Genomic DNA, 27,808 nt, shown 5'->3' on the forward strand with positions numbered 1-27,808 from the left:
TGCATATAATGGAGATGACAGGCATGCAAATCTGCTCCATGCATATTCATTACTGCTATCCTGAAAACCTGATTAGCTGGTTGGTCCTCCAGGATAGGGTTGGGAACCACTGCCCTAAGGGACTACCCGGAGCTGCCAGGCCATGTCCTGAAAGAACCCCAGCCCGATCTGAAAATCCTCACTTCATGTTCTGGAGCAGGTCACTCCTAGGATCTTCCAGGATCTCTTTCTCTTTATGGTCCCTTGTCATTCCCTAGATATCCTGAAGTCACTCTCTCATGTCCCCCCCTCCCCCGATCTCCTCCTGTCCTGGACCAGTTCACTCCCAGCCCCCCTCCTCACCAGGACTTCAGATCACCCACATATTCAGGGTCTGTTATCGCCCATCTCCCTTCCCAAATCATTCATCCCACCATGTCCTAGGTGTCTTCTGACCCCCCTCCTCCAAGGACCTTACAGGAACCGACCGACCCCCCCTCCAAAAAAAATAAAATAAAAATAAATCCTAGAGGAGTTCACTTCAAGTCTTCCCCCTTATTAAGGGGTCCTTGTCCCTCCTCTCCCCCCCCCTCAAAGGAGCTAGAGCCTGTATATCGGCTTCTCCTGTTCCCCGCACTCCACTAAAGCCTCACCTCTGGTGGAGCCTCGGTACCTTTCCTCCCGGAGACCGGGGCGGGGCAGGGGCGGGCTCAGTGGGGGAAGCCGAGCTGGATCACGGAAGGGAACCGGGAGAGATCGTGCGGGGGGTTGGCGGAGCCATGCTGAGCCGCCTCGGAGCTTTCCTGCAGCAGGCCGTGGAGGGGGTGAGCGACGCGGCGTCTCGGCGCCTTTCCCCGAGGCCGCGAGCCAGATACCGGGCCGGGGCTTCTCTCTCCCGGAGCTCTGCGGCCAGGCCCGCCGCCTGGGCCTAAAGGAAGAGTAATGAGGGGGAGGGGGGCGACTCTGCGTTCTGTAGACCGGGGTGAATTGGCGGGACAGCTCCGAGTGCTGCGCAGGGAGCGAAAAAAGGGGAACCCTGGGTGTTATGTATACAGGGGTGAAGGGGGGGGGGAAGCTCCGAGTGTTGTACCCTGAGAATCCTCCCTTCACTTTGGTGTACTAATAAGTGGGGATGCTAAGGCGAAATGAAGAATCTGGGGTGAAGTGAGGGGGGCTCTGGGTCCTTTATGCAAGGGGAAGTTCTAGATATTGTATATCAGGTTGATCCCCCCTGGGGAGCTCCGAGTGTCGTATAACCAGGGTGAAAAGATTCCTTGGATACAATATATTGGGATGAAGTGGGAGAGCTCTGGCTCGGGGTGTAGGGTTGGGAGCTTTGAGTATCAGGCAGGATCGCCTGGTGGCAAAAAAAAACAAAAAAACAACCTTTCCAGCCAAGCTCATGGCAAAAAGTAGCCAAGCTTGTGTCAGAGTAGCCCAAACAATTGCCACTGGAAACGCCTCTAATTTATCAAACAAAAGCGTCATACAAATAGGCTGTACATATCCCAAACAGTCCATAATGGTGTACAAAAGACCAAAACTCAAATACAAAACATTCAGGAACCCCTCCCCCCTAAAAACAAGCAATTAATGTAAAAGGGAGAGTTGTGACTGGCTGAGGCTAAAAATCAGTGGCAAGCACAGGAGACAAACCCCTTCTCACACCAAAGAAAGAAGAACAGACAGGGGAAGGCACCCTATGGGTTCCAAACAGTTTTATTAATTCAAATATAGACTTAAAACCTCCCTGTTTCGGCCTAACTGGCCTGCATCAGGAGTCTTAATTATGAGGAACTTAAAAAAAAAAAAAACAGGTTTCGGTTGTCTTGTGCTTTTGAATACATTCAGTGAAAAAAAAAAAAAGATGTACCCCCCCCCCCCCAATAAATAGATGAAAACAAAAATAATAACTAGCAGAATTCAGGGGAGTACTGAATGGAGCGAGTAGAACCTGAATTACTGCATTACAAGACCACCTGCATCACTGATCATAAAGAGAAGTTTCCCACGATTTTCTTACAAAGTTATTGAATGTTCAATGCGGTTTAAAGAATTTAAGGATAAGCATAATATAAGTTTATTGAATATTGTGAGATAGACATTAGCAACTGGGGGCTTTTTTGAAGCCTGTAAAGTACTTTCCCTATCTAGCACAGCCAACAAGATACGTTCTTGGGGCATGCAAGGATCTGAGGCTTTTTTCCCCCCATAGAGAAAGTATGCCAGAGAAGTCCAATCTGGACCACAGTGGAAACAAAGTCATCACTAAATAATGTATTAGCAGAGGGATGTAGTGGTAAATAATGGGGGTCCTCAGGGGTCTGTGATATTATTGAGATGGCTTGGGGAAATCCACTGCTTATTCTAGGTCCTAGGATAAACAGCATATAATCTGTTTTGCTACTTGGAATCCAGCTAGGTGCTTGGGACCTGGGCTGGCCACTTTTGGAAAAAAGATACTGGGCTTGATGGACTTTTGGTCTATCCCAGTATGGCAATTCTGTTCTTATGTACTTGCATTCTTCAGGCCACCAGCAGCATGAAGTAAGCACACTATCTTTGGCGGCCTGGAATTTTTCCCTCTGCTATTGCTTCGTTTCTAAGTGGGGACAGTAGCAGAGGGAAAGCTTCCAGGCAGCATGTTTACTTCAATCATGCTGCATGTTGGTGGGCTAAAGAGTGAAAGAGCAGCTGCAGCAATGGATCCCACCAGCCCCAGCTCTACCATTTTTCCATTTCTCAACTACTCTTTCATCCAACCTCTCTTTTCCTCCTTCCTCACCATCCCAGGGTCCATCATCTCTCCCTTTCTCTTCCCAACTACCCTCCTATCCAGTGTCTGTATACCCCCCTCCCTCCACACCACCCCCTGTCCAAATTCTCCCCCTTTCTTTTCTCTTCCTCCATCCCATTGTCCACCATCTCTCCCTCTCCTATTTTCCAGGCCCATTATATCTTCCCCTTAACCTCCCCCCCCCCCACCTTCAGTCCGGCATATTCCCCTCCCTCCCTCTGTGAACTTCAAGAAGGGCCTTTAGGGAAAGGGCAGTTGTCCCCCCAGACTGGCATGGTCCCCCCTTTTTACCACCTTCGTCCAGCACCAGTATTCCCCTGGCCTAACTTTTTAATTTAATTACCTGACTGCCGATACTGGAGTGTTTTTGAATCACCTCCTGTCCACTGTGCTCACTGCTGCACACGCTGGCTTCCAAATTCTCCTGCTGTGCTGAGTCGCTGAAACAGGCTGTTCCAATTTCCAGATCTTGAGAGGCTCTTGGGTCTCGAGTGAAACAGGCAGGCAGCAAGCTTCCGTTTCGATTTTCAAATCCTCTGTCTCCTCCTCGGGGCTTGGATGGGTGTCAGTGAACTTCCTTCTGCGGTACTGGAATTTCTTTTTAAAAATAATTCTTTATTTAGTAATTTTAATACATTTTAATACAATCTCAATGCAAGGCACAATTAACATTGAATATAATTTGTAATCTTAGTAAGCTAATAAAAAATAACACATCTTATCAATACTGCAATTAAACAATCCCATTCCCTATCTTGCCCGCCCCCCATCCAGGAGACCTGGTTCCAAAACCATATGGGTAGAGTAATTCTTCATAAAGCTTCTTTTTCCAGTTCAATATGTCTCCCATATGTTATTAAATTTTGCCCATTGATTAGTTAAAAGGGCTGAAAGTATATATTTTTCACACACTATTCCTAAACGTTCCCTCACATCTCTCAAAGTAGGTACATTTAACATACGCCAGTTATAAATGCCAAGTCCAAAAGTTTAGATTGAGAAAATGTTAAACCTTCTATTCTTACTCCCAACAATGCCCTTTCAGGATTCCGCTTAAGTGGAGTCTGAATAATCTGCTTACATACTTAAAAACTTGCTCCCAAAACTTCTGGATCCTTTGACATTCCCACCACATATGATAGAATGTACCTCTTTCACCACATCCTTTCAAACAAGTAGCATCACTCTGCTTAGTATATTTACTAATTAAAACCGGGGTAATGTACCAACGTACTAGAAGTTTAATAGCATTTTCCACCGAAGTGGCAGCCCTAGCTGTCTGAAAAAGATGTGATACAATTACCCCCATTCATCTATGGACCATTCTTTTCCCAAATCTTTTTCCCATGCTTTCATATATGATGTTTTGGTAACTTTATCTTCATTTATAATTTTACATAACTATGAAACACGCCCTTTTGCTACTGGTTCTCCTAACCTTTTTTCAAATTCAGATTTCTTTAAATTTCCATTGCTCTTCATCTTATATGTTAATATATAATTTTTTACCTGTAAATAGGGAAAAAGATCTCTCGTTTCTAATTGAAATTGATCCTGAATATCTGTAAAGGCTTTAACCTCACCTTCTTCAACTAGTTGGCCAAAACATACTAAACCTTTTGCCTCCCATTTAAAGATTCCACCCTCCCTACATGGTGTAAAATCTGGTGTATATAATATAGAGGAGAAAAAAATACCTTTTTCTCTGCCTAAAAATTTTTTCCTAACACTTTTCCTGATTTTCAGAGAACATTTACTGAAAGGATTATTTATATTTGTTAAATCTATTTCTCCCTGTCATGGTAAATATTTCAGTTTTCTTATACCTTCTTTCCCATCTAACATTGCTTGTTCTATTTTTACCCAAAGCTTAGAAGGAGAAGAATGCCATTCAACTATTGCTCTCAACTGTGCTGCTTTATAATAATTCTCCAAAGAAGGTAAACCTAGTCCTCCTTCCGCCTTAGATTTAAGCATTGCCTGCTTTCCGACCCTTGGCCGTTTTTCTCCCCATATAAATCTCAATATCATATTATTCCATTTTTGAAAAAACTGTTATCCCAGGACAAGCAGGCAGCCTATTCTCACATATGGGTGATGTCATCACGGAGCCCGAATGCGGAAGCTCGCAAGCAGACTTGCTTGAAGAAACTAGAAGTTTCGAGTCGACCGCACCGCGCATGTGCGCATGCCTTCCCGCCCACCATAGGGCGCGTCTCAGTTCTCAGTTTTCCGCGGAGCCGAGAAGTCCGTCTTTGACTCTCTGCGTTTAACTTTTCAACTTCGTGCCTTCTCTACACCATGGTTTGTGTTTTTTTCTTCACGAATCGCTGTTCGTACGTTCTTCCACACCTCAAGGATTCAGCGGCTTCCATAGCCTCGGCCAAGTCTCACTATTCTTTTGAGGCCTTTTTTCCGGCCGAAGCTTCATCTTCGACTCAGGCTGCCTCGACGACCTTGAGTCCTTCTTGAGGCAAAACATTGCCAGATCAGCTATCTTTCTCATCTTTTCTTCATCAGATAGCTGTGGACTTGGATCTTCAACTAGATGCTAGTTCCAAATACTCTAAGGAGTATCTTGAAGACATGCATCTTCCTCAACCTCTAGCAGAGTCACTTAAGCTTCCTATTCACCTTCCTATTGTCTCAAACTTTTACCAGATGCCTGGAAACTCCTTATGCAATTCCAGCAGTTCTAGGCAAATTGGACTCCAGATACAAAACACTACATTGTAAGGGATTTGATAATTCACAGTTATCTCATCACTCCCTACTTGTGGAGTCCTCCTTGAAGAGGTCCCATCATTCCAAGGTTTATGCCACAGTTCCTTCTGGAAGAAAAGGGAAAACTATGGACAAATTTGGGCGTCGCTTCTATCAAAATGCCATGATGTCCTCTAAAGTCCTCAATTATAACTTCCATTTTGTCACCTATTTTGAGTTCCTTATTGCTCTTTTGCCAAAATTTCTTACCTATTTAGACACTCAAAAACACTTCGAATTTCAGGAAGTCATCGTTTCTCTATCACAACTCAGACTCCATCTACTTCAGTCGTCTTATGATGCCTTTGAGTTGTCTGCCCGGGCGGCTGCTTGCTCTGTAGCCATGCGACGCCTTGCCTGGCTTCGTACCATTGACATGGATCCTAATCTTCAGGACCGCTTGGCTAATATTCCTTGTGCAGGCAATGACCTCTTCAATGAATCGATTGAGGCTGCCACCCAGAAGTTGTCTGAACATGAAAAATCTTTTGCTTCTATTGTCAGACCTAAACCAAAGCCGACTCCTACCAAGCCTACACACCCTCCTCCCATTTACCAGAGGTGTTTTGCTCCAAGAGCGGCTCCTTACACTCGCCCTCCTCCTAAGAAACAGCAGCCTCAGAAGCAACAAAAATCTCAACCTTCTGCTGCACCTAAGGCTTCACAGCCTTTTTGACTGTCTCAAACAGAGCATAACCTCCATTGTTCTGTCTCTGTCTTCTCTTCTCCCTATAGGAGGTCGTCTCCATCATTTTTACCACCGATGTATGACAATTACATCCGACCTCTGGGTACTGACCATCATCAGAGAAGGATACTCTCTTCATTTCACTCAGGTTCCACCAGAGCTTCCTCCAAGAGAGTATCCTTCCACTCCTTCCCAGATCGCCCTTCTTCTTCAGGAAGCTCAAGCTCTGCTTCGTCTCCATGTCATCGAACCAGTTCCTTTGGAACAGCAGAACAGGGGTTTTTACTCCCGTTACTTCCTTGTTCCGAAGAAGACGGGCGATCTGCGGCCCATTCTGGATCTCAGGGCTCTCAACAACTTTTTGGTCAAAGAAAAATTTTGAATGTTGTCCTTGGCATCCCTTTATCCCCTTCTCGAGCAGAATGACTGGTTATGCTCTCTGGATCTCAAGGAGGCCTACACTCATATTCCCATTCATCCGGCCTCCCGGCAATATCTCAGATTTCAGGTGGGGAATCTGCATTATCAATACAGAGTGCTGCCATTCGACCTGGCTTCATCTCCCAGAGTGTTCACCAAGTGCCTGGTAGTGGTAGAAGCAGCTCTACGGAACCATGGTCTTCAGGTATTTCCCTACCTCGACGACTGGCTCATCAATGATTCAACATCTCAGGAGGTTATTGTAGCGACCCAACGGGACTACCTGGTTCCTACAAAGTTTGGGATTCGAAATCAACTTTCCCAAATCCCAACTTCAGCCCTCACAGAATCTACAGTTCTATCGGAGCTGTTCTGGACACTGTCCAACTCAGAGCATTCCTCCCACAACAACGTCTAGAAGCTCTTCTTCAACTCTGTCATACAGTGTCTTCTCGCTCTTCCATCTCAGCGAGACACATGATGGTATTCCTGGGTCACATGGCCTCCACAGTACATTTGACTCCTTTTACCAGACTTCACCTCAGAATTCCTCAGTGAACCCTGGCATCTCAATGGACGCAGGTTTGCGACCCACTTTCTCAACACATATCAGTCACTCCTTCATTGAAGCAGTCTCTCCGTTGGTGGATGCTCTCTTCCAATCTCTCCAGAGGCTTGCTTTTTCAAACGCCCCCCCCCCCATCAGAAGGTCCTCACGACAGGTTCTTCGACCTACTCTTGAGGCGCTCATCTCGATGGTCTCCGTACACAAGGCCACTGGACCTGTACGGATCATCAGTGTCATATCAATCTGTTGGAACTCAGAGCGTTCCTCAAGGCTCTCCATGCTTTTCAACATCTTCTTCATGACCAGGTAGTCCTCATTCGGACGGACAACCAAGTTGCCATGTATTATGTCGACAAACAGGGAGGGATGGGATCTGCCTCCCTTTGTCAAGAAGCTCTGAAGGTTTGGGACTGGGCAATCCACCAAAACACCTTCCTCAAAGCTGTCTACATCCAAGGGGCAAAGAATTGCTTGGCGGACAACTTGAGTCGTCTTCTGCAACCTCACGAATGGACACTCCATTCCTCGCCTCTTCATCACATTTTTTCACAGTGGGGAACACCTCAGATAGACTTCTTTGCACCTCCCCATAACTACAAACTGCCTCAGTTCTGCTCCAGGATATACTCTCATCGCCTCAAGGCAGATGCTTTTCTTCTGGAATAGACAAATCTCTTCCTCTATGCATTCCCTCCATTCCCTCTCATTCTCAAGACTCTGGTCAAGTTGTAGAACGATCATGCCACCATGATTCTGATTGCTCCTCGGTGGCCAAGACAACCTTGGTACTCCCTTCTACTTCAACTCAGCAGCAGGGAGCCATACCTTCTACCAGTTTTTCCTTCTCTGCTTACACAGAGTCAGGGATCTCTGCTTCATCCCAACCTGCAGTCTCTACACCCGATAGCTTGGTACCTCTCAACATAACTCCTCTTCAGTTTTCTCAATCTGTAAGAGACGTTTTAGAGGCTTCAAGGAAACCTACAAGTAGACAATGCTATCACCAAAAATGGACTAGATTTTCCACATGGTTTTTTTCTCATGATAAGGAGCCTCAACATTCCTCCTTATCTTCTGTTTTGGATTACCTTTTGCACTTATCCACTTCTGGCCTCAATTCTACATCGATCTGAGTCCATCTCAGTGCAATTGCGGCTTTCCATCAACCTATTGAAGGGAAACCCCTCTCTGCTCATCCGGTGGTTTCCAGATTCATGAAATTACTTTTCAATGTCAAACCTCCTCTCAAACCGCCTCCTGTGGTTTGGGACCTCAATGTTGTCCTTGCTCAACTAATGAAGCCTCCTTTTGAACCAATTGACAAGGTTCATCTGAAGTATCTCACTTGGAAAGTGGTGTTTCTCATCGCCTTCACTTCTGCTCGACGAGTCAGTGAGCTGCAAGCTTTAGTTGCTGATCCATCTTTCACGGTGTTTCATCATGACAAGGTGGTCCTACGTACTAGAGGTCTGCACGGGAACGGGGATCGCGGGAATCTCCCCTAACCCACGGGACTCCCACGGGGACCCCCCTCTGGCCCACGGGACTTCCACGGGGATGGAAAGCTTTGGAAGCAAGGTTCGTCCATATAATATAATGGACACGTCAGCCTTAGTAAAAGAGGGGGGTTTATAAGTTAATTACCTGAACAGAAAACAAAAAAAGGGTTCCACCAAAGGGTTCCACAAGGAAAACAGCAGCACAAACACAAAAGAAACTAGAATTGATGATCCTGTCAGAAGTAATTGCTGCTTTTTATGGGGACGGGTGGAGATAGAGATAATTCCTTGCGGGGATGAGTGGGGACGGAAAGGATCCTGACGGGGACGGGTGGGGACAGGGAGGATCCTGGCGGGGATGGGTGGGGATGGAGAGGATCCTGGCGGGGATGGGTGGTATTTCTGTCCCCACGCAACTCTCTACTACGTACTCATCCAAAATTCCTCCCTAAAGTGGTATCAGATTTTCATCTCAATCAATCTATTGTTCTTCCAGTGTTCTTTCTAAAGCCTCATTCTCATCCTGGAGAAGTAATTCTTCATACTCTGGACTGTAAACATGCTTTGGCCTTCTATTTGGAATGCACCAAACCACACAGAACTGCTCCTCAACTTTTTGTCTCCTTTGATCCAAATAAGTTGGGACATCCTATCTCTAAGCGTACCATCTCCAACTGGATGGCTGCTTGTATCTCATTCTGCTATGCCAAGACTGGATTACCCCTACACAGTAGAGTCACAGCCCATAAAGTCAGAGCAATGGCAGCTTCCGTAGCTTTCCTAAGATCTACACCTATTGAGGAGATTTGCAAGGCTGCTACTTGGTCCTCAGTTCATACTTTCACGTCTCACTATTGTCTGGATACTTTCTCCAGACGGGATGGACAGTTTGGCCAAACAGTATTACAAAATTTATTCTCTTAAATTAACCATCCCATTCTGGTTAGCTTAGAGGTCACCCATATGTGAGAATAGGCTGCCCGCTAACAGGTGTTATCCAGGGACAGCAGGCAGCTATTCTCACAACCCACCCACCTCCCCTGGTTGGCTTCTCTGCTAGCTATCTGAACTGAGGAGACATGCTCTACGCTGGGTGGGAAGGCACTCGCACATGCGCGGTACGGTCAACTCGAAACTTCTAGTTTCTACAAGCAAGTCTGCTTGCGAGCTTCCACATCTGGGCTCCGCTGATGACGTCACCCATATATGAGACTAGCTGCCTGCTGTCCCTGGATAACACTTGTTACGGTAAGTAACTGTGCTTTTTGGAATTTCGCGGCACTGGAATTTCATTGGTTCAGCTAGATGCCCAATGGACCAATCACTAACGACCTCAGAGTTCTAAGGTCATTTATGATTGGCCTGTTGTGCTGCAGCTAAACCAATAAAAATAAAAACATCAGCAATAGAAGGTCCGTAACCTGTCACCCGCCCAAAATAGCCCATTTTCCTCAAAGTAGCCCAAAAACCTGCCACCCGCCAAAGCCTTTTATTTCCTGCCAAGTGCTTTAAAAAGTAGCCAAATTAGGCGGGAAAACTGCCAAACTGGCAACACTGACTAGGCTGAAAGGTTGAAACTCTAGGTGCTCTGTACAGGAATGAAGCCAGGAGTTCTGGGTGCTCTGTACCAGGATGAATTGGGGGATCTCTGGACAGTGTACTGAAAAGAAGTTGACATGGACTTGAAGATGAGTATTGTCTTTCAATATTATAAGTTGATAATTATAAATTGACTAAGAATATTTTAGAAAAAAATAATTTATTGTGATTGAGCTAATTTATATATATAAAAAATATTTTGACCGATGAAGATGCTGGTTCTTACAACAGCACTGCTGAGATCATAAATAATCTTTACTCTAGTGTGAGTGAAGATTGTTTGCTCTGAAGGTGATTGATTGTACTAAGTGTTGTATAGCATATGATAGGATTATAAGCATTTATCGGAGTAAGAATGATTCTGGGGACAACATGCAGTTTCACTGGTTTCATTGGCCTCCAGTGTGTACTGTGTAGGGAAAGGTCTGTATGTGTAAAATTGAAAGACTTGCCTGCTGGAGTAACATCCCTGTTTCTTTTTGATGGCAGCATGAGCCCACCATTGACCTCCTGGAGGCGTTTATAGAACACTGGAAAGGGATTACAAATTACTACATTGAAACCACAGGTGAGAGACCCTCCACTAGGTATAATCTGGAGTCACTAGGCCTCAGACATGGTAAACATTGACACAGTCATGACTGAGCCTTGGAAATGAGGTCAGCCCCAACATTGGTTATAACTGTCTCTGGAGGAGATTAGCTGCAATATGCAGGCACTGAATTGAGCCCAAGAAATGGCTTCAGCCCAATATTTAGTTTGAAATTTAAGTGTACTCATATGTAACTAGGTAAACTAACATCTGAGGTTATTAACCTTGTCATCGTTGCTCTCATTCTCTGACACACACCTCATCTCTCATGTTTTGTTGCCCTGATACCCAAAGACGACTGTCACCCCACAGAAGATTATATGCCACTCATTGTGCCACCCATGCTGCTGGAAATGTGATTTTATTGCAATTGAATTTATTTATAAAACTTATTTTAGTTAGATTGTGAGCCTTTTGGACAGATAGGGAAGTTCTAAGCACCTAGTGTTACTTAGTTCCCAGTTTGCCTGTATTTCCCCCTGTATGGTTTGGTTTTTTTTAGTTTTTATTATTTTGAACCCATTGTTTTGAACCGCCTTGATCCGACAACAATTATTAAGAAAAACGTAACCGTAACTATAACAATACTATTTTAATTAAATGATCATTCACGATGATTCATGAGTACAAGTAACACAATACATTAAGAAGAAAAAATAAAAGTGTATTCATTATTCATGTCTACTTCAGATGAAAAAATCACCGTTCGACAGACGGACATCCCCTGGCGCCTGAAACAGATGCTGGATATTCTGGTGTATGAGGAGAAGCAGCATCAGCCAAAGGGAGAGACTGGGCCTTGTCTAGAGTATCTGCTGCAGCATAAGATCCTGGAAACTCTCTGTACCCTAGGAAGAGCTGAGGTACTTCCTCATCCTTCAGGTCTCAAAACATATTTTAGATTGGGAGTCTACACATCACCAGAAAAAGAAGTGCATTTGTGCTTTGGGTAGAGAGACTCAGCCCTTTATTTTTCTATTACTTTAATGACAGATTTCTGTTTTCTCTGCAGTGAAAATCCTGGCAACTAGTTTTGCTGCTGTCTCTGCAGAGCAATACTTAGGAGGGCCGGAGTTATTGCCTTTCCAAGTTGGGACAATGCTAGAGGAGGTTTTGCATTGTCGGAAAGCAACTGTTCTTCCAGTTCTGACACTGCAAAGCAGTACTAGGGGAGGCAGTGTAAGGCACTGCTAGGGGAGGTGCTATGTTGACATCCTAGGACACTAGTAGAGGAGGTGCCAGCCTTCAAGTCCAGGGCCTTATTAGAGGAAATACAGTGCTGATGGTTTCTCTGTTCTTCCAGTGCTAGTGTGAATTACGAATGTTAGTATTACGAAATCTGATTATGACCAGACGTATATAAGACTTAATACATAACTGTGCCTTTCTTGCTTGCAGTACCCACCTGGAATGAGGCAGCAGGTGCTTCTGTTTTTTAGTAGAGTTCTGGCACAAGTGCAGCATCCACTTTTGCATTACCTGAATGTGCACAGACCAGTACAGGTGAGACATCAGTTTAGTGGGAGGAAAGGGAGAGGTAATCACTTCTTAAAACTAATCTTCAGACACATTAAATCTAGATATTAATGGGGTAATTCTGTAAAATAGGTGCCAACATTTATTTGCCAATTATGCATACAAATTCAGAATAATGACACACTTATGAGTAAATGCCAGAAAAGCACTTAAATTTTATTCCATAATCATGGCACTTCTGTGGGTAACATAGAATATTAAACGTTATGGACATATCTCTGGTTTTACTGTATGTGTGACTATTTACACCAGCTCTGTGTCTGGCATAAGTGCTTTTACCTAATTATATACACATGTATATACCTGATTATGCTAGTATTCTGTTAAGAAAAGTAGTTATCTACCTTCCCTTACAGAATAGGCACACAGTTACCGTATATTATTATTCTGTAAAGGCAGTTCATACTTAGATATCATTAGAGCCTGATTTAAGTTTGGGCAGCAAAATGTAAAATTCCCCTAGTGTGTTTTATGGATGAGTTTAAAATAAAAGCATGTTTGAATTTAAAATGTAATTTTTTACAACTTGGCTGGAGTAAAAAAAAATACTTCATGTAAAAATGATGCAAGTAAATCTTTTTGTAAAGAAGCATGGTGGGATTCTTGGGATAATTCTTTTAACATTGAGGAAAACTCTTAGTGCTTTTAACAGAAGTTTTCACTTGAATAATTTTCCCATTGATTTTTTTCTCTTTTTTACTGATATTGCAAGAAATTAATATGTGAAGTGCTCTGGCAGAGATAGTCCAATAGCAAAGTTTCAAGTTTTGATATACCGTTTAACATACAGTAGTATAAATTTTAAAAATTCCTGGGCCCATCTTCTGCTCCCAGGGCTATTGAGGCAGTGCTCTTAGTCTTGGCTTCTAGCAAATGGGATGAGAATCTATCCTTGCAAAACAGTGATAGCTAAAGGACTCGGAATGGGTTGATTCATCTGGCTACACTGAATTGCTCAATTCTTCTAATTGGCTGAACACTCTCAGTAGCAGGGTGCGATCCTAGCTGGGGGACAGTGGGGCTTCCGGGCTGTGTGGGACACAGGGTGGCATCCCCTGCAGATCCCGACTTCCGATCCTGTCTAGGGGACAATGGGGCTTCCAGACTGTGATCTGTGCTGGTGGCTAGTAGAAGACTTGAGCTCCAATCTTTGCTGGGGGCTTCGCCCTGCAGACCCTTCAAACTTGCAGTTTTAGCTGGCAGTGCTGGTTAGAATGGGACAATTCGGGGGGGGGGGGGGTTGAGGGACATTGCCCCCCAAACAAGGCATGAATCTTCTCATTTCATGCTGAAGGCATGAATTGTCCTAATCTATGCTGGGATGTAGGAAAAGTCATCATGGCTAATTCAGTGCTTAAACAGCAGGGATGAACTGTCCTAAACCCGGGCCAGATTAGGGGTGTACTAGGCTAGATAAGAAGATAGAAAAGGGTAAAAAATAGTAGGAAAAGTTGTGAATGAAGGCTTCTGTTGCTGTAGCCTCATGCTCAAAGAAAACATGGGAATAAAGGTTTGTCTGAAATAGCCACATTGGTCCTAGTGAAATTAGATTCTTTCCTGGCTTTGATACTTTACATCCAACCAACTTAAACTTGAGCTCTGATACCATTTATTTGCTTCAGATGTGCCCTTTGAAAATTAGGCAAGTAAATGGACCTGCAGGCGTTTTGCGCTTTTTTTTTTGTCCTATTTTTGGCTGAAATTATCGTCTCTGGTCTTGAAACACAGATTTCTCACATGACCATGTGTTGGAAGATATAACAATGAACAGCACTACATCTTCTAATGAATTGAATTGCTTTATAGTTTACCATACATCCTCCCCATTCAGGATATACCTGGAGGAGCTAGCTTCCCTCTCAGGCTGCAGGAGTCCAGTACAGACTTGCTCAGTCACCCCTAAAGTGTACGTGAGTGGGAGCCCCACTGAATGTCTGCATTTTGAAAGGTTCCCTTTGTAATGTCCGCTCCCCTTGCTACACAGTCCTGCTGCCATTTGCTTATATTACAAGTCAAGCTCTGACCCTTCCTATGCAGAAACTCATTCAAATGGGTGGAAATACTCTGGCCTCCAATACAGAGAAGGAGGAGTTGCAGTTTCTGACGTCAGTCTGTACGAAGATCAAGCAGGACCCTTCGCTACTCAGTCACATCCTTCAGGTAATGGGAGAATTATGCTGTAAAGGGAGGAAAGCACAAAATAAGAATAAATATGATTTGAAATGGTTTCTGGAAAGTTTGTGGTTTTTTTTGCATGGAAATTCCATACCTTGTACCATTTTTGTTCTCATCTAGGATGCATCATACCCTTCTCTCTTCATTCCACTATTATATACAGGCTCTCTCCTCTCTCGGTTTCTTTCTGCACTCTGTTATCAATCTTATTTTTGTTTTGGCTTTAGGGTAAGAATCTTTTAGCTGCAGCAAAGAACTCCAGTCCTGCTGCCTGTGTTGAAGAGGAGACAACTAGCAATTTAGGGGAACCCTCGCTCAGCACACAGTCTCCATCTGGAAGTACCAAGCAGAGCCATACTCAGACTAGCCCTGCCCTCAGCAACGGAATGCCCAAAAAAGTACATTCCTGCGAGTCTAGTTCTTCACCAGCAAAACCAGAAAACAATGTGGTCAGCTCTCTGCTGCGATTATGCTGCAGTGAGGTACAGTTCCTAAGCTTTACAGGACCACCTAGCCTTATAGGACTCCAGCTATGTGTTGGCTATGTGTTGGCAGTGATGGTTGCATTGATTGTACTATGGGCATTACTCAGAAGTGAGAGTGGCAGGATCAAAAGTGTTTTGGCAGAGGGGTGGCTATAGATAGCATGCCATCCAATTTAATATGTCATTAAAAAATTGTCATATGGGGGTCATAGAAACAAGGCTGCTTTGCCTCCCTCAGTATTGTCAGCATTGTGAATGTTCACAAGCCCTGGCCTCTCCTTCCATGTGAGCTTGCTGTAAGATTGGAAACTGCAGAGCATTGGGATCTGTGAGGGCAAGCTGATACACAGGGGTCCTGCTGCTACTATTGCGCTACTGCTTTTGCCTTCATGCTTTTGATAAATGGAGGAGGAGGAAGGGGAGGCAGCATGGGGGTTTCCTATATTGTTTTCACCATCATCTGGGATCACATAAATTTTAAGTATTAAAAGGAGCCATACTGGATAGCAGTTTGGGAAGCACAGCTGTAGAATTGGCTTTATCCAGGCATGGGTAAAAATAGAACAAATGGAGCATGAACAAGGTGGGCTGGCCTTGAAGCTCAGCTGCAAGATTTTAGAAAAACCCTTTATACATGTGAAAGAACCTTTCTAAAATGACCTCTTTGACTACATGCCAATATTTAGCTGCTGAATGTATACATTATGCATTTAGGTGACCTGCACAAATTTCAGACATAATTGAAATGTCATAATTTAGACATGTCAAGCTACACATAGGCATTCAACGGCACTACTTATATAATGAGCATCACTGAATATACATGTGATTTGAAAATGTCTTAAATTAGACATTTAATATTATGTATTGACTGCACAGTACTAGAGATCCTGGTTTGGATACCCCATTCCTCAAGGTTGGATTGAGGTGCTGTGCTCTGCACAGGGAGGGAGGGATGATGGCTATTACTGTGGTGGCTTCTAGTGCACTATGCTGAGGTTCTGTCTCAGAAGAGGTGCCACTATGGACTTCGCATCAGGGAAGGTCCCCCAGAGCTTCTGTCCTGGGATCAGAAATAAAGCAGCAAAGACTGTCAAGAAGCTTTAAAAAAATGTTCAAAGTATTAGGTTGAAATGTATTCAAGGCTGTTATAGGCAATACATGACGTAATTACAGGATCAGTATACTGTACTTATATACTTCATGAATCATTTAAAGAGGAAACAGACTTCTAAAGACTCAGCATTTGGTGCCCAACTACCAAAATGATGTAACTCAAAATAAGTCACCCAGAGGGGCAAAGTCAGTAAGCAACGTCAGAAAACTTCTGGTAGCTGCACATATTACCCTCCCTTTTTAGCTAAGATTGTAAGCCGCTTAGATGTGTTTCATGATGGGTGGGATAACAAATCCCAATAAAATGTGGTATATATCCAGAGGGAAGAGAATAATGGCCAAGAAGCAACATAAGCTAGGAGCAAGAGGTCTTGCTAGACAACACTTATGGCTTTCTAGACTATTAACCGAGAGTTTGATATGGGAAAAATGATGGCTATCAGTTATCTGGGGTTAATACATGAAAGTCCAGTTTCCTAGTTACAAAAGGTAAAGTTTAGGGAAATTATTTATGGCTGGACAAGCAATTAGCCGAATGGGAAGCCAATGGGTCATAATTGATGGCATACATGAAGCAATGGTTCCCAAATTTCTTCCTCCAAAGGCTCTTAAGTTTCTGGGGCCCCTTCTGTTTTCACCTGGTTCATCAAATACCTGTGATGGTGTCAAACATGACATATTCCCTCTCTAGGGCACGTCTTCATATTTGCCTAATAATGGAAAGAGTAAGCTATCATTACTGCAGATGACACCATGCTTTGTTCCACTGTAAGATTGTAGGACTCATTAATTTTAGAGGGGAACCTGAAAGAGAAATAGTAGGTGTACTATGGACGTGTAGATCAGTGTATTTAGGCACAGGAGTAAGAAGTTGTATATTTTGTGCATGGCAACATTTACTAAAGCTGGGTAGGAAAAAACCTTGTTACACTGGCAATAACAAATTGGAATGCCATGCAGGAAGCCAATTTCAAGGATGGGCTTGTAGATGTGTATTTTAAATGAGGGGGTGAATCTGGGGGTGGGTGGGGATGTTTATGTTAGCATCAAGGGTTCACCATATCTTTTTCTTTAGCTGTGTCTGATTGTGTGAAGGAGCTTTCAGAAACCAGCTCTCTTTGATTTGTAACTGTTCTTTTGGTGTTTGTATCCACAACTGCTTGTGGTTAAGGCATGCTGTTCTTATAATTTTGGTATATTCCAGGGGGAAAGAGAATAGTTTGGGCTGTGAGCTTCCCAGGTGTTCACTGTCCCACCATATTAAGTCTTTGTGTTGCTTTATAGTCCTCCCTGTGTAATATTTAGTCCTTTGTTAGGAGGAGATAACAGGTGTATGGATCTGTTCTGTTTTTGTATTTTCTGCTGTCATCAATAAAACTGTTTAAAGTAAATGAGGAGGTGGGGAAGAAGCAAGGAATAAAGACATTATCCCAGGACAAGCAGGCATGATATTCTCACATGTGGGTGACGTCATCTACGGAGCCCCGATGCGGAAGCATTTTCAAGCAAACTTGATTGAAGATTTAAGTTTGCTCTGCTGCTCCACGCATGCGTGCCTTCCTGCTCCACTAGGGGGTGCATCCCCTCGTGGTCTCCAGTTCAAAATTTTCCGCGAGCCTAGAAGACGTGTTTTTCAGGCTCTGCCCCAACTGCCTTCTAGCACCGCGATTTTTTCTTGTTTTTCCACGATTAAGTCGCTGTGCGCGAATTCCTTACCTTTTTACTTGATTCCTGCTTCGTTTTCGACGACCCGGAGGCTTCCGGGTCCCCGTGGCCGCGTGGCTAATCGAGCCGCGGCTACTTTCGATTTAATGTCCCGGCCTTTGACCGGCTTCTTTCTCTCACAGATCCGCATCGCCGGTGCATCCTTTGTCTGGGGGCGGCTCATCCAACCGACTCCTGCCCCCAGTGCGCTATTTTCCAAAACCGGGCCCTTCGCCGAAGAAAAGCCCGCATGGCGGATCTCTTCACCCCGGACCAACCCTCCACCTCGGCCTCGAGGTCGGCCCTGGCCTCGGCCCCGGCCTTGACCTCGGCCCCGGAAACCTCGGCATCGCCTCGAGACTCGACCCCGAAGCCCTCGGGACAACAGAAAGCCTCGGCTCCGGGTAAGTCCCCTCTTCCCTCTTCAGGTTCTGTAACAGCGAAGAAGCCAGCCTCGGGGACAACGGCGACGCATGGCGGAAGCCCCATGCTTACAGCCCCGTCTAAGCCCTCCAAGCCTTCGGGCCGTGCCTCCACCACACGGGATTACTCTGATACGAGGTCGCCCCCGGTGGAGCGCACCGAGGCAGTGGACATGCCTTCGATGCTGTCCGTGCCCGTCTTCCAGGACCTACTCCGAGCGATGATCACGTCAGAGCTGTCCGCTGCAATGGCCCAGTTTCAATCGGCCTCGACCTCGAATGTGCCAGACCAGCCTGAGCCTCATACCGAACAACCTCGAGGAAAGGTGCGCAACTCTCGCCGCATCCCATCCTCCTCGGACTCCTCGCCGAGACGCCCGAGACGTTCCCCCTCTGCGGACCGCCGAAGGGCAAAACGTCGGGCTAGAATGACAGAAACCTCGAACCGCCGTACCTCCAAGAAGGCCCGAGGTTCACCAACCCTACGAGGCCGTTCTCCCACACCTCGTACAGGACCACTAAGGGTGGCTGAGTTATCACTCTCCAACCCGCGCATCCTCCGAACTCCCCCTCGGACGCATTCTCCGAGGGAGTCCGGATCGAGGTCACCAATCCGACATCGATCGGTACCCCTAACCCCGGCATCGTCTCCGAGGGGCTCCTCGAGACGACGAAGATCGACAACCCCGGAACACTCTCACAGTGCTTCCCCAGCCTCGGAGCATGGATCAGAGCATGAACCTCGATACTCGAGGGAAGCCTCCTTATCCTTCTCCACCCGACGAAGGTCTTGTTCCCCGACCCCGCACGGGGCCCCGGGGACATCTCGCCCATCCTTCACTCGCTTTGTCCAAGATATGGGCCACGCATTGGACTTAGACCTCCAGTCCGACTCCAGATACTCTAAGGAGTACCTGGCGGAGCTGGATATGCCATCACTGCCCAGAGAGTCCCTTCGCTTACCACCTAACCCGGTACTCCAACAGGCCTTCTTCAGGAACCTGGAGACCCCCTACATGGTCACGGCCGTACCCTCCAAAATGGAGGCCAAGTACCGCACAGTACCTTACCCGGGATTCGAGCAACCACAGCTCTCCCACCAATCGCTGCTAGTGGAATCCTCCTTGAAAAAGGCTCACCCGTCCCGGGTCTCAGCAGCGGTTCCCCCAGGCCGAGAAGGCCGAACCCTGGACAAGTTCGGCAGGAGACTATACCAAAACGCAATGATGGCCTCTAGGGTGCAAAGCTACACTTTCACCTTCACATCATACCTCAAACACCTCATTGGACTATTGAGAGCCTTTGAGACTGACCTACCGGCCTCCCGACAGGGAACGTTCGGCCTACTCTTAGAGTCCCTCTCCAACCTGCGCCTTCATTTATTCCACGCGGCCTACGATGGCTTCGAACTCTCCTCCAGAGAAGCAGCCTTCGCTATCGCCATGCGCTGACTAGCTTGGTTGCGCCTGGTCGACATGGACCCCAACTTACAGGACCGGTTGGCTAACCTCCCCTGCGTGGGAAAGGAATTGTTCGATGACACTATTGAGGCGGCGACAAAACGCCTCTCCGAACATGAACGCTCGTTTGCCGCCCTTGTCCGGCAAAAGCCTAAACCGCCAGCGCCCAGGCCATACAGGGCCCCTCCGCGCCGCTACCCACAAAAGTCCACCCCTGCTTTCTCGCGGCCCCCACCCAGACGTCCGCAAGCCCATCACAGGGCCATGCCCAAGTCTCAACCGCCCGCGACCACCAAACCATCCCCGTCCTTTTGACGGGACACGCGGAAGGGGGCGGGCCCCCTCCGCCATAGTCCCAGGCCGCCTTCCCATCGGAGGTCGACTCAAAGCCTTTTACCCTCGCTGGGAACAACTCACGTCGGACACATGGGTCCTTGGCGTGATCTCATCAGGGTACTCTCTCAACTTTCGGGCCATTCCCCCGGACAATCCCCCAAGGAATTGCCCTCCCAACCGGACTCAGCTACCTCTACTCCTCTCCGAAGCTCGAGACCTGCTTCGCCTGAGAGCAGTGGAGAAGGTCCCCCCCGACCAACGGGGGAAGGGCTTCTACTCCCGTTACTTCCTGGTACCGAAAAAAACGGGAGACCTACGCCCAATACTAGACTTGAGACGCCTCAACAAATTCCTGGTACGGGAAAAGTTTCGGATGCTCTCACTACCAACACTCTACCCCCTGATCGACGAGGGCGACTGGCTCTGCTCCCTCGATCTCAAGGAGGCGTACACACATGTCCCAGTGCACCCCGCTCACCGCAAGTTTTTGCGTTTCCAAGTAGGGGACTGGCACCTACAATACCGAGTCCTCCCCTTCGGACTAGCATCATCACCTCGGGTCTTCACCAAGTGCCTCGTGGTGGTAGCAGCAACCTTACGCTCCCAGGGCCTCCAGGTATTCCCCTACCTGGACGACTGGCTAATCAAAGCCCTGTCCAAAGAAGGGGTTATCTCAGCGACCCAACAGACTATTACCTACCTACAAAGTCTGGGGTTCGAAATAAACTTCCCAAAATCTCAACTACGCCCCTCGCAGTCCCTACAGTTCATCGGGGCCACGCTGGACACGGTTCGCCTCCGTTCCTTCCTCCCCCCTCCGCGCCTGGAGGCGTTAGTAAGTCTGAGCCGAAGGATCTCTCGGCTGACCTCAGTATCAGCCCGACAGATGATGACCCTCCTGGGCCACATGGCCTCCACCGTCCATGTCACACCCTTCGCCCGCCTCCATCTGAGAATCCCTCAATGGACCCTGGCGTCTCAATGGCGTCAAGACCGGGACCCGATCGACCACTCCGTGACAGTGACTCCTTCATTGCAACGATCGCTCCGCTGGTGGGCCGACTCTTCAAATCTTTCCAAAGGTTTGCTCTTCCTCACCCCACCCCACAGCAAGGTACTCACCACGGACTCGTCGGAGTATGCTTGGGGAGCCCATCTGGACGGCCTACGCACCCAAGGAATGTGGTCAGCACAAGACCGCCGCTGCCACATCAACGTGCTAGAACTTCGGGCCATCTACCTCGCAGCTGTAGCCTTCCAACATCTGCTCCGCGACCGAGTGGTTCTCATCCGAACCGACAATCAAGTAGCGGGAAGCCCTGCGCCTCTGGAAATGGGCAATCTCCAACAACACCTTCCTTCGGGCGGTGTACATACAGGGAGAACAAAACTGCCTGGCGGACAGACTCAGCCGCCTCCTCCAGCCACACGAGTGGTCACTACACTCTCAGGCCCTACGAGGAGTGTTCGAACGGTGGGGGACGCCTCAAATAGACCTGTTCGCGTCCCCTCACAATCACAAGCTGCCTCTCTTCTGCTCCCGGATATACTCCCCGGACCGGCTCGAGGCCGACGCCTTCCTCCTCGATTGGGAGGGAAGGTTCCTGTACGCGTTCCCGCCGTTTCCTCTGATACTGCGGACGCTTGTCCACCTGAAAACAGTACAAGCCACCCTGATCCTGATTGCCCCTCACTGGCCACGCCAGCCGTGGTTTTCCCTTCTACTTCAACTCAGTGTCAGAGATCCACTGCCTCTGCCTCTGTTTCCCTCTCTACTGTCACAGGGTCAGGGTTCACTGTTACATCCCAATCTTCAATCTCTTCATCTGAATGCTTGGTTTCTCTCCCCCTGACTGCTCTCCCCGTGTCTCAATCAGTCAAGGAGATATTGGAGGCCTCTAGAAAAACCTCGACGAGAACCTGCTACTCCCAAAAGTGGACCAGATTCTCAACCTGGTGCTCCTCCCACAGCCAGGACCCGGTGTCGGTCCCCGTCCCCCTGGTCCTTGACTATCTACTTCAACTATCTCATTCCGGCCTAAAGACCAACTCCATTCGAGTACACCTCAGTGCGATTGCGGCCTTTCATCAGCCCCTGGAAGGGAAAGCCCTCTCGCTCCATCCCTTAGTCACTCGCTTCATGAAGGGCCTGCTGAACGTCCACCCCCCTCTCAAACCTCCCCCGGTGGTTTGGGACCTTAACGTGGTTCTGGCTCAACTAATGAAACCTCCATTTGAGCCCCTAGACAAATGCCATCCAAAATTCCTCACTTGGAAGGTAATTTTCCTACTCGCGCTCACGTCCGCACGGCGGATTAGTGAGCTACAAGCTCTAGTAGCGGACCCACCCTTCACGGTATTCCATCACGACAAGGTGGTACTCCGCACCCATCCAAAGTTCCTACCTAAAGTAGTGTCTGATTTCCATCTCAATCAGTCCATTGTCTTACCTGTGTTTTTTCCCAAGCCCCACTCTCACCCCGGAGAAGTGGCGCTCCACACTCTTGACTGCAAAAGAGCGTTGGCCTTTTACCTCCAACGCACTCAGCCACACCGGAAAGTCCCACAACTGTTTTTGTCCTTCGACCCAAACCGGTTAGGTCACCCAGTTTCCAAACGCACCTTGTCCAACTGGTTGGCCGATTGCATCTCCTTTTGCTACGCTCAGGCTGGTCTCGCGCTGCATGGTCGAGTAACGGGACACAAAGTCCGAGCGATGGCAGCCTCCGTAGCCTTCCTCAGGTCAACACCTATTGAGGAAATCTGCAAGGCTGCCACATGGTCTTCGGTTCATACCTTCACCTCCCACTACTGTCTGGACTCCCTGTCCAGAAGCGATGGCCGGTTCGGCCAATCGGTGTTTCGAAATCTATTTGCTTAAATTGCCAACTTCCCTCCATCCCTCTTCAGTAAGCTTGGAGGTCACCCACATGTGAGAATATCATGCCTGCTTGTCCTGGGATAAAGCACAGTTACTTACCGTAACAGGTGTTATCCAGGGACAGCAGGCATATATTCTCACAACCCACCCACCTCCCCGAGGTTGGCTTCTTGGCTAGTTAAGTGAACTGGAGACCACGAGGGGATGCACCCTCTAGTGGAGCAGGAAGGCACGCATGCGTGGAGCAGCAGAGCAAACTTAAATCTTCAATCAAGTTTGCTTGAAAATGCTTCCGCATCGGGGCTCCGTAGATGACGTCACCCACATGTGAGAATATATGCCTGCTGTCCCTGGATAACACCTGTTACGGTAAGTAACTGTGCTTTTTGCATGTGTAAGGCATTGATCAAGGTTTATTTGAAGTGTGGGGTTCAATTTGGGGACCATACTCTCTGTCTCACCTCTACCTCTCTTTCTCTTGCAGAAGAGCCGGATTGCGCTAAAAGCACGTGAAAATTTGCTGCTGTTGGTCGGTGTAGCTCAGGAAACAGAATCTGCTCACCTAATAGAAAGCAATGGGCTCAGCTCTTTACTAACCGATCGCCTATGTGAGCTTTACAGAGCCATACCTACCTCCATTCCCCCTACAGAGATCAGCATGCTGCAGCCAGTGAGCTGGAGGTAGGAAGAGATGATAGAGCACTAGACTGGATAGAAGAATAGGACCACACTGCCAGAGGCAGTGATTGTCATTCACTGCTGGGACAGTGAGGCTGGCCACTGCCAGCGCAGTATTGTATCCTTAACTCTTTGAAGCACAAAAAAATGATTTATTAAAAAGCATTGTTTTATCATTAACTGCTCCCTAGAAGAGAGGAATGGGCCCTGGTCTGTTTGATGGGGTTAGAGCAAGGAACAGGAGTATGCATGTCTTCTGTGAATCTCACTATCTGTATATACTGCCATCTATCTGGTTTGAGTTGGTTCCTTCTGCTCTTCATGGAACAGATCTCCCAGTGACCCTGTGAATAGCAGCATGGTGGCAGTAGAAGAGTTTCTTCTTTGGATGGATTACTGTGGTGAACTTGTGAGAGGAGCGCACATGGTGAGAATACTGCCAGTACAGAGGAGCCCATGTACACCATAGGTTGCTGCCTTGTAGAGTTGCTCTCATATTCAGATGCTCATTGGGCATGCAGAAGCAACAGCACACAAGACTTTCCACCCTAGATGGCAATGTGTATTGCACAATACTTTTATGAGTGAACTTTCCTGAGTATATTCAGAGTGTAGAAAGGAAAAATCTGAAGAGAATATTATATAAATATTGTATATAGACTTTCTAAAATCATAAGGAAGAAGATATGATAGGCAAAGAATAATTGAATAGCATAAAATTTACTCTCCAAGTTTTGCCAAGAACCTTCATGTGGTGATCTTATTATAGAACATCTAGACCGGTGGTTCCCATCCCTGTCCTGGAGGACCACCAGGCCAGTTGGGTTTTCAGGATAGCCCTAATGAATATGCATGGAGAAGATTTGCATGCCTGACATCTCCATTATATGCAGATCTATCTCATGCATATTCATTAGGGCTATCCTGAAAACCCAACTGGCCTGGTGGTCCTCCAGGACAGGGATGGGAACCACTGGTCTAGATGTTCTATAATAAGATCACCACATGAAAGTTCTTGGCAAAACTTGGAGGATAAATCTTATGCTATTCTAGTCTAAATCTCAGGAAGGCAATCACTACTGACTGCATGTAGACCATTCTCAAAATGTGCCACCCTTAACCTCATTCATAGTGTGAATCACGGTGCATCTATTCATGGAGCCCCTGCAGCAGGAGACAGAATATAGTAGAAATGAAAAAAGTAAGAGAACTGAACATGGTCATGTGGATCCCTGAATAATACTAAGAAACCTGTGACTGGTAAGGGTCAAACATGGTGGGACAACAAAAGACAAGACCAGAAGCAATAGGAGATCAGGAGGTAGAAGAAATGATAAACTGCTAACTGCATGGAAATGGACTAGGATGCTTGACTAGAGGAGAAGGAAAGACTAAACCTGACACTAATGTACTGAAAGTAATGCAAAAGTGGGCATAACTTTTTTTTATTAACTGACATGGGTCATTCAAATTACATGTTAGTAGAGTAATTCTTCCTCTATACAAGTGTTTCAAAATATTTTTCTTCATTGCAGGTGAATAATGGATTCCAAGCAGAAGTTACGTGCTGTTATTGATGAAGGACGGGTGCAGGCTGTTCAACATCCACAGAAGGCTACAGAATGTTTACGAAGATGGCACCATTGACAAGAGCAATGTGCACAGATGGATGAAGAAGTTTAAAGAAGGGGAAACCAGCATTGAGGACAAACCACGCAGCTGAAGACCATCAACTGCAACCACTGACATGAATTGTCAGCAAGTGGACAAATTGATTCATGTGGACAGACAAGTCACAATCTATGAATTTGCTGCACAGCTTGACTTGGTCACAATGCCTTACAGAAGATGGTGGAAGACTTAGGGTATCAGAAAGGGAATGGGGACTTGTATACTGCCTTTTTGCTGCTTTGGCATTTCATAGCTGACATTCAAAGCGATGGGCACTGGAAGATTTAAGTGACTTACCTAGGGTCACAAGGAGCAGCACCAGCAACCAGTGAGCCACAGCTCTTCCCCCTTCCTCCAGAAAGTGTGTGCAAAGTGGGTACCTCGGCATTTGAAACCTGATTTGAAGGAGTGTGGAAATCTACTGTGATCTGCTGGAAGCATTTGAAGCCATTGAAAACATGTTTTTTTCCCAGTCTGATGACAAGGTGACCAGAGAATTGGATAGAGGGAGAGCGCTAGTTGTGGTGTATTTAGATTTTATTGAAGCCTGTGAGTGTTCCATACAGGAGTCAAATAAACTGAGTGCCCTCAGTATGGGCCCCAAAATGACGGACTGGGTCATAAACTGGTTGAGTGGAAGGCGACAGAGGGAAGTGGTCAATGGAGATGGCTCTGAGGAAAGGGATGTTACCAGTGGTGTGCCTTCAGGTTCAGTTATTGGGTCTGTCCTTTTTAACAATTTTGTAAGTGATATTGCTGAAGGGCTGACTGTTAAGATTTGCCTCTTTGCGGATGATACCAAAATCTACAAAAGATTGTGTGGAAAACATGAGGAAGGACCTAGTGAAGCTTGAGGAATGATCTGAAATTTGATAGCTAAGATTTAATGCTAAGAAATGCAGGGTCATGCATTTGGGCTGCAAAAACCTGAGGGAATAGTACAGTTTAGGGGGTGAAGAACTTTTGTTCTTTGATGTGATTGTATGTGATTATCTTAACGTGGCCAAACTGGTCGAAAAGTCAACTGCGAAAGCTAGAAGGATGCTTGGGTTCATAGGGGAGAGGAATGACCAGTAGGAAAAATGAGGTATTAATGCCCCTTTATAAGATTGTAGTGAGACCTAATTTAGAATATTTTATACAGTTCTGGAGACTGCACTTTCAAAAAGATATAAACAGGATGGAGTCGGACCAGAGGAAGGCAACTAAAATGATTGGTGGTCTGTGTCATAAGGCATACAGGGACAGACTTAAAGATCTCAATATATATACTTTGGAGGAAAGACGAGAGATGTGAGATATGATAGAGACGTTTAAAATGGCATAAATATGCATGAGGCAAGTCTCTTTCAGTTGAAAGGAAACTCCAGAGTGAGAGGATATAGAATGAGGCTCAGGAGCAATCTAAGGAAATACTTTTTTACAGAAAGCGTAGTAGAATTGTGGAATAGTCTCCTGGTAGAGATGGTGGAGACAAAGACTGTGTCTGAATTCAAGAAAGTGTGGGACAGGCACATGGGATATCTTAGGGAGAGGAGAAGATAGTGGATGCTGTGGATGAGCAGATTAGATGAGCCATTTGGTCTTTATCTCTCATCATGTTTCTTATCTTTATGATTTGAAAATGAAGACTTAGTCCATGGAATGGCGTTACACCTCTTCTCCAAGGCCTAAAAAGTTCAAGAACCAGCGTCTTCATAAAAAGTCAGGGTGACTGCTTTTGGGGATGAAAAAACAACATTCTATTTGATTTTCTGGAGCATGGCCATACCAGGACCAGCAAGTGGTACATTGAGACAATAAAAAAGCTTATATAGAAGCCATTAGGAGGATGAGACTGAACAAGAATCTGGAAACAATCCACATTCACCATGACAGTGAATGACCACATACATCTTTGGTAACAAATCAGGTGATTGACAAATTGAACTGGCCGGTGGACCCTATCCACTGTACAGCTCAGATCTGGCGCTCTCCGACTTCCACCTGTTCAGTCCAATGAAGGACAGTCTTCGAGGAAAACAATTTGATGACACAGATGAGGTGAAAGTGGCTGTGAAGATGTTGGTACGACAGTGCACTCCTGAATTTTTTCAATGAGGATTCAAGAGTTGGGTTCAACGATAGTCTCCATCACAAGTGATGCATTTGCTCTAGTAGTACCTTTTATATAGAGGAAGAGTTACTCTACCAACATGTGCAATTTGAACAACCTTTGTCAGTTAATAAAAAAATGTATGCCTACTTTTGCATTACTTTTGATACATCCCTCCTAAAAGGAATATACATTCTAGTGACATAACAGCAGCACTGTGCAGCTGAAATGATTCAGAATAAGAAAATAGTGTAGGGGTGGAAAAATTGAGACAAGGTGAAAAGTATAAGAGCACCAAACAACACAAAAGTTCTGGAAGAATATATATGAATATGATATAGAGC

At 46.2% G+C, this 27,808-nt stretch overlaps 1 protein-coding gene across 3 annotated transcripts in view; it reads left to right on the forward strand.

Moving 5' to 3' along the window:
• The first annotated feature begins 654 nt into the window (after positions 1–654).
• Positions 655–27,808, forward strand: part of FAM160B2 (family with sequence similarity 160 member B2) — a 52,062-nt gene continuing 24,908 nt past the window's right edge. The window contains exons 1-8 of one of the 3 annotated variants that reach the window (XM_033950063.1): positions 655–803; positions 10,803–10,881; positions 11,596–11,768; positions 12,304–12,408; positions 14,479–14,601; positions 14,844–15,098; positions 23,505–23,701; positions 24,029–24,125. In XM_033950063.1, the coding sequence (XP_033805954.1) occupies positions 759–803; positions 10,803–10,881; positions 11,596–11,768; positions 12,304–12,408; positions 14,479–14,601; positions 14,844–15,098; positions 23,505–23,701; positions 24,029–24,125 (1,074 nt within the window). In that variant the 5' untranslated portion in view covers positions 655–758. The remainder of the gene's footprint in view (positions 804–10,802; positions 10,882–11,595; positions 11,769–12,303; positions 12,409–14,478; positions 14,602–14,843; positions 15,099–23,504; positions 23,702–24,028; positions 24,126–27,808) is intronic. The other 2 variants (XM_033950061.1, XM_033950062.1) reach the window with 2 other exon arrangements.

Source organism: Geotrypetes seraphini, chromosome 6, assembly GCF_902459505.1.
Source record: "Geotrypetes seraphini chromosome 6, aGeoSer1.1, whole genome shotgun sequence".
NCBI lineage: Eukaryota > Metazoa > Chordata > Amphibia > Gymnophiona > Dermophiidae > Geotrypetes > Geotrypetes seraphini.